The 7,951-nt window shown below is 38.7% G+C and overlaps 1 protein-coding gene across 1 annotated transcript; it reads left to right on the top strand.

The window, feature by feature from the left end:
- Positions 1-6,983: 6,983 nt before the first annotated feature.
- LOC137154773 (olfactory receptor 5J3-like) lies at positions 6,984-7,951 on the top strand. The gene has a single exon (XM_067550581.1). It carries the CDS (start codon positions 7,010-7,012, stop codon positions 7,949-7,951), a length of 942 nt encoding a protein of 313 aa, XP_067406682.1. The 5' UTR covers positions 6,984-7,009.

The following is a 7,951-nucleotide window of genomic DNA, read 5'->3' as shown; positions in this document are numbered from 1 at the left end:
AGAAGCAAAGATGATCAAATGGCCAAAGAGGAGCCACCCTGATAACTTTGGAGCCAGCCCATTTCAAAGGACAAAATCTGATCAGGCTTGCAACAATGTGGGTGATTGAGGATCACACCAAGAATGCAGTTGCAGCATGACAATGCAAAACCCATAGACTTACATGGGGTCTTTTCCCTATAAAATGGGACAAGAAGATGAAGGCTGGAGGTTCGGGTCTACAACATCACACCAGCCAGGAGTACCGATGCGCATCGGCAGAACCTTGCTCCTCATCCTCATGCTCTAGTCACCTGGCCAGTGACTATCATGAGCACCAAGAAGCTGGTAACTATGACATCTGGAAGATCCCTATGTATGTTTGTCTGTCTCTATCTGTGTGTGCCTGTCAGTGTGTGTGAATGTGAATGAAAGCATCAATTGAAACATGTGTCTCTGTAATTTGTAGTATTGATATAATGTTAATACTGTTTTCCTAGTGTTTACATTATTATTAATGCTATTTCACTAAGGAGAGCACAATATTAATGTTATTACAGTGTTGATACTTTTCTTTTCTTTGATACTATCTACAGAAGTTTCTGTGTTCACAATAAATGCGGCTTGTTGCCTTATCCCCTAATAAGATCCTGTAATATTTGTTATTTGGGTAACAATTTGCTGTGGGTACAATAAAAGCATGTTGCACAAGAAGCTCCATTTTGCATTGTACTTCTAAGTGGCACATTGTGACAGGTTGCTGAGTAAGGACTGCTGAGTTTACCCCGTCCGGCCATGTCCCATTTAGGGAGGTAAATAGGAGCTAGCTGGAGAAAACCAGCACCTAACGAGACAATTAGAGGCAGCTGCCAGCCCATTTAGCTTGTGGTGGTATAAAGGGCTGAAACAAAGGCAGCAAGAAGGAGGGAGCTGGGGATGGAAGTGGCTAGACTCGGAAGGGCTAAATGATTATTCTAAGAGGGCTGGGTATGAGAAAAGGTGGTGGGAACACAGCTTATAAATACACTTTCACCAGTGGTTGCAGAACTGAGGGTCTCTGACGGGATTTGTAAGAGAAAAGGAGTAGAAGAAGGATAGGCTTGCTGGTGCCCTGCTACACACACACACTTTATAAACACATAAAGTGAGGCCATATTTTAAGGCAAAACTGAACTTCCAGACTTTGGATTTCTGCACTTTGGAATACTTGATTTTAGTCTTAACTTTGAATTAGTGCATTGGTTTTTGTATCAATTTTTGTTTGTTTCATGATGCTTTTGGTTTGGGATTTATTGTATATTTTAACTCTTATTTTTATATGTGAGAGAGACATTTGTTAGGAATAGATTCCATAATCTGGAATTATTTGTGTAAATGCTTTTTGAGTGATGCCAATCTTGTACAAGGCCATTAGCATCTGAGTACTATTGGCTGAGTTCCTAGAATCTCTTAATCAATGCCAAATAGTAAGGGTTCCAGAAATTCCTTGCTCTGGGTCATGCTCACCAAATTTCATTTCTCCTTGATTGACAACTCTGAGGAACAAGGAAATAATAACTGCTGTCTTTGTTAATGTATATGTATTGACCTTATCCTGTACAGATGCAGACTGAGTTCAATGAAAGTTTACTACTTAGGCTAAAGGACCAAGTCTGGTAATTTGAAGTTGGTACTAGACATATAACTCATTGATTTTGGTCCAGCCAATCAAAGGGTACATCTACACCACAAATTAGGGTGTGACTGCAGTGGAGATAAGCAGTCACATGCTAGTTTTAAATTAGCTAGTGCAGATAACATTGGTAGTCTGGGCATAATGGTGCAACATTCTGCCAGGGCTAGCTGTCCCACTACAAGATCGCTAGACACCGTGGGTACAAACTCAGATTGTTGGCCCTACCAGGGTCCATGCTATCACACCCTCACTGCTATAGTTATCCACACCAACTTGCCTTCCCACACTACAATTACACTTTCATTTGTGCAGAAGTAGTAGACCTACCCAAAGACACACGAGGTATTAACATAGGTTACTCAGATATGTCATTCATACATGCATCCAATGGTCATTGAATTTACTGGGAAACTCCCAAACCTTTTTCACAACCTTTTTTTTTTTTTATAGCAGAACCAATTAAAATTTGCTTTATACAAAAAAGTAGATTCTTTTTAAAAAAGATACACTTTCTAAATTTTGCCAGCAGATCAAGGGCAGTAATTATTCCCCTCTATTCAGCAGTGGGGAGGCCACATTTTGAGTATTGTCTCCAGTTTTGGGCCCCCTGCTGCAGAAAGGATGTGGACAAATTGGAGAGTCCAGTGGAGGGCAACAAAAATGATTAGAAGGCTGGAGCACGTGACTTAGGAATAGAGGTTGAGGGAAACGAGGCTTGTTTAGTCTGCAGAAGAGAAGAATGAGGGAGGATTTGATAGCAACCTTCAACTACCTGAAAGAGGGTTCCAGGAAGGATGGAGCTAGGCTGTTCTCAGTGGTGGCAGATGACAGAATGAGGAGCAATGGGCTCAAGTTGCAGTGGGGGTGGTCTAGGCTGGATATTAGGAAAAACCTTTTTACTAGGAGGGTGGTGAATGGCTTACCTAGGGAGGTGGTGGAATCTCCATCCTTAGAGGTTCTTAAGTCCTGGCTTGACAAAGCCCAGGCTGAGATGTTTAGTTGGAGTTGGTCCTGCTTTGAGCAGTGGGTTGGACTAGATGACCTCCTGAAGTCCCTTCCAACCCCAATCTTCTATGATTCTATGAAAACTGATTTTTTTTTAAAGCAACATATTTTAAATAAGAATAAATTTACCAAAAGTCTTTTTTGGGAGGGGGGCGGGAGGGGGTTTGGTTTTGTTTTCCAAAAACCAAAATATCTTCAGTTTTCAATAAAATCAATGGAAAAATGTAGTTTAAAAAAAAAAAAGCTGGGAGGGGTGACAGGGACTGGATTACTTGATGATTACCTGTTCTGTTCGTTCTCTCTGAAGCACCTGGCATTGGCCACTGTTGGAAGACAGGATGCTGGGCAAGATTGACCATTGGTCTGACCCAGTATGGCCATTCTTATGGTCTTATATTATGTTCTTATTGGTGACCAGAATTGTACACAGTATTCCAAATGAGATCTTATTAATACCTTATACAATGGTATTAATACTTCTCTATCTCTACTGAGAATGCCTAGCCTAATACATCCTTAGATCACATTTGCTTTTTCACAGCCACGTCACATGGGTGGCTCATTGAAATCCTGTGATCAGACCCCACACCCTGGTCTCACCCCTCCTCTATCACTTCCAACTGATGAGCTACAACTTGTAGAAGAATTTCTTATTATTAGACACTAAGGGCATGAGCTTGCACTTTGTACTATTAAATTTCATCCCATTTCTGTCACTCCGGTCTTCAAAGTCAATTCAAATCTTCCTGTATAATATTCCGATTGTCCTCTGTATTGATGATGCCTCCCAACTTTGTATCATCTGCAAGTTTCATTAGCACACTTCTACTTTTCATTCCAAGGTCATTAATAAAAATATTCAACAAGATTGGCCCCAAGTCAAATCCTTGAGGAACTCCACTCATAATGTTTCTCTAGTTCGATAATTCACCTTTCAGCACAACCCCTGTCCTTCTCCCCTTTAGTCAATTCCTTATTCAACTTATAATGTTTGTACTGAGCTCCATCTTCCCTAATTTAACTAAAAATTTCCTATATGGTACCATGTAAAATGTCCAAGTATATTTGATCTACTGTATTCCTCCTTATCTAAAAAATCGGTTTTATTCTCAAAGAAGAAAATGAGGTTAGTCTGGCATGGCATCTTTAGTAAACCCATGTTGCTTTACATCCCCTTTACCATTTACCTCTGTGAATTTAAATATTCTGTGTTTCACAATTTGCTCTAAAACCCAGTCCCATTTGGCAGCCTCAATTAGTGGTAGTGGGATAGGACTTCAGTGACCTTGTCTAAGAATTGTAGAATTCATTAAATATCCAGATTTTTCAATCTTCCCCCAGGCTCTGCAGCATACAGTAAAGTTTTAGAGTACAAGGATATATGTTTGTTTTCCCCTGCTTGTTACTATATTTTCCTGCAAGCTGCTTTATAATGGCAGCCAGGCCAGAGTATCTCAATAATGGACCAAAATGGATTTGATCAGATATGAACAACCCAAACTTTGGGCTATTTGTCTTTGGCCCAGTAGTGAAATGTAGTTAAGCTGAACATTGAAATCTGAAGCCAAATTTGATTCAGGTCTCATTTGAAGTGCTATAAATAGATGCAAATCAGAAGGAACTGCCCTGAAATCCAGTGGAGTGCCATCTGTGTAAAAATTGTGTAAGGCAGATCACAATAATAATAAAAAAAACCTCTATTAAAACAGTATACTCCACTGCATACAATTCTCTCCACTGGGAGAACAAGTGGGAACAAATAGTCATGTCACTTATAGAATAGAATAGAGTAGAAGAGAATAGAATAGATTTGGAATTTGGGGTTTTATTTTGGACCTCCTCCCATCCAAAAGTAGAAGAGCATATAATAGTAAAATAGCATAAAAATAGCAGGCATAGGAGTAAAAATATTTTCTCCCACCCCTACCCAACAACAGAACAATACATTTGAGGGCAATTAACCTGCATCCAAAGTGTATGTCTGCAACATGAGTCTTAATTATTTAATTGTGCATTTCTGTCATCAGAGATCTTCTGAAAACTTCAGGGAATCTCTCTTGGTTTTATAATCTAGCAATAAGCACTTCATCTTAAAACTCCTTCCTTTTATTAATGTAAATCCTTTGGAGCCTCTCAATGAATGCCAGCTTTCATCTGCAGGTAGGTTTCACAGGGTTATATTGGAACCAAACTGGGATAAATAATGGCATAAACCACTGTATTTTCCTGAAATGGAAGCATCTTCTTTTTAATGTAACCCTATTTTATATTATTTATTGGTTAGGCAAAGTGACCTGTAGTTAGCAGGCAGAAAAGTTGAAATAATAGGAAGTAAACAGTGCAGAAAGTAATCATGAAGGACAAAATTCTGATACACTTATTCTTGTTGAGAAGTAACTTAATCCTTCGATTGCACCATTCATTTAAACGATTAGTCATGAAATGAAGTATGTGCAGCATTAGAGCTGGTTAGAAAAGGTGAATTATATTTTTGTGGAAAATGTCATGGTTTCTCCCCCTACTTTTTGAAAAACAAAACAACAGCCCCCTCCTCTCTATGTACATATTTAGGGTTTAAAAAACTGTTTTTATTAAAATCGGTAGGGTTTTTGGTTCCAAATTTCATCACCAACTGCAAATTACCCATCCGAATAGTTTGGGTTTGGTTTCCTTTTACAATGAAATTTTTCTGCAAAAATGTTTGTCTTGATCAAAATGCATTTTTTGTAAAAAATATATTTTGATTAAAATAAATTCAACCACCTCCACTCAACATGTGTCTCAATATATCACATTCTGGTCCTAAAAAAAGAGGGGCTACATATATGACAAAGAGTTTTACCAGTTTTACACAAGAGTTAGGAAATACCAGAGTTAAGGGTGCACATACAGTTTCCCTTTCTGCATATGCATTATTAGAGTTCAGATAGTTTGTAATCATCTGGAGTTTTGCCATTTGTCTTTAATGGGATCAGGATTTAATGCAAAATATATACATATATCCTACTGACATGAAAATTATTAATATATTTCTAATTGGGAAAGTAGGAATAAATGACAAAGTTTCTTTTCTGCAACACAAAAACTGCATGTGTGGTTCCAGGTACAAAACATTTACTGTACATCATGGAGGTGGTGTCGCATATAAGACTGGGTTTGCTTCCACTTACGCAGAGATTACCTGTGGTGTGCTGAGTTCACTGCCATTCATGATGACCCTATTAACTCATTGTTTTCCTGTACTCCCCCATTAACCTGTTTGTGTCCATCTGTTGCTTCTTGACATACTTAAGCTATGTCCTCCCCAAATTTACAGCACTACTCTCTGACTCAAGAATACATTTTCTGAGAATTTACTACACACTTTTTAATTGATTTCTGAGTTAAAATTAATTTTAAAATAGGTCCTTTAAAAATGTAACACACAGTGTCAAACCATTTATGTCTCCCTAAAGAACCCAGCTCAGGACCTGCTTATTTAAATAGAAATTACCAAAGAACTAAGTCTTTGGTCGATCTGGGGCAGGGGGTGGTTTTTGAAAAGAATGTTTAGGTCTTTTTCCCTATTATTCTACTTAACTGAAAATATCCCCTGTACAGTAACATCTATTAACAAAACACCATTGATAGTGTCATAGTCTTACAGACCCCTGTAAATGCCAGCTCATTTTCACTAATACTCTGTGATGTTATGTTTTCTTTGTTGAATGTTGTCTACATATGAAGTGTTGCATAATTTTCATGTAAATGGTTTTTAGGGACATTAAGCTAAATTCCACACGCTCTACTCTGGGTTATTTTGAGAGTAAATGCATTAACTACTGTGTAGTCACAATGACTTCAAACAACCAGTTAATCTAAGGATTTAGATGTATTTATAAGAATATACTATTTCAAGTGTACAATGTGATCATATAACTGATGATGTTATAGTAATACATATGTGTGACAGTAACCATGTTAGCCAACAGCAGGGACTGAACTGGGAATCTCTAGATTGCAAAGCATGAGTGTCTCCAGCTTGGCTAAAGAATCATCCATTGAAATGGTGCCCTATAACAGAATCACATCCTCTGTACATCAGGCAGCAAATGGGACACACAACACATACTGACCAGTGGGTTACATGTGCACTTTGTACGTTACGGTCATACTTTGCTATGCAGTCCAGACTATTTTAATTCATCTGCTGCCAACTCTATGAAGGCCTTGCAACTATCACCAGCACCTACAAGAAGATGGGGCACTAAAAAAGCCAGAGTCTGACCACAGTATTGTATAAATGTAAATCAGTTAGTATAAGCATTATGATTCATTATTTTCCCTGCAGATAACAAGGAAGTTTGATGAATGATGGGAGACAATCACACCACAGTGACCAAATTCATTCTCATTGGATTAACAGATCGTCTTGAGCTGCAGGTCCCGCTCTTTGTCATGTTTTTTCTCATCTATCTCATCACCCTGCTGGGGAATTTAGGGATGATTTTGTTAATTCAGATCGACCCGCAACTCCACACTCCTATGTACTTCTTCCTCAGCAACTTGTCCTTCCTCGATATCTGCTATTCCTCCACCATTGCTCCCAATATGCTGGTCAATTTCTTAATGGACAGCAAAGCTATTTCTTATAGTGGGTGCATTACACAATATGGCTTTTTTGTTGTGTTAGTCACCACTGAGATTTTCCTCCTGGCTGTGATGGCATATGATCGCTTTGTGGCTATCTGTAACCCCCTGTGCTACACAGTCACCATGACCAGGAAGTTCTGCATAACACTGGTGGTTGGGTCCTATTTCTCGGGCTGTATGAACTCTTTGATAAACACAAGTAGTTTGCTGAGATTATCCTTTTGTGATTCCAATGTCATCAATAACTTTTACTGTGATCTCACCACTCTCCTGAAACTCTCCTGCAGCGATGTCTCTGTTAACGAGATGCTACTTTTCATCTGTGGCAGTTTGTTTGAAATGAGTACATTTCTGACCATCATCATCTCATACATTCTTATTGTCTTTGCTGTGCTGAGGATCCATTCTGTTCAAGGCAGACGTAAAGCATTCTCCACCTGCGCCTCCCATCTGACAACTGTTATTATATTCCATGGGACAATTTTCTTCATGTATTTCCGACCCAGTTCCAGCTACTCATTAGATACAGATAAAATAGCTTCTGTGTTCTATACGACAGTGATCCCTATGTTGAACCCCCTGATCTACAGTCTGAGGAACAGGGATGTGAAAAGTGCTGTGAGGAAAGTGCTAATGAGAAACATGATTATTACTTTGTGA

This window comes from Emydura macquarii, unplaced genomic scaffold (genome assembly GCF_026122565.2).
Source record: "Emydura macquarii macquarii isolate MOO-44397 ecotype Brisbane River unplaced genomic scaffold, CSIRO-AGI_Emac_v2 contig_1305, whole genome shotgun sequence".
In the NCBI taxonomy this organism is placed as follows: Eukaryota; Metazoa; Chordata; order Testudines; family Chelidae; genus Emydura; species Emydura macquarii.
This window is presented reverse-complemented; position numbering and strand designations above follow the sequence as displayed.

What these genes read in the sequence shown, in the direction of transcription:
- LOC137154773 (XM_067550581.1), top strand. Translation starts at nt 7,010, where the DNA reads ATGATGGGAGACAATCACACCACAGTGACCAAATTCATTCTCATTGGA.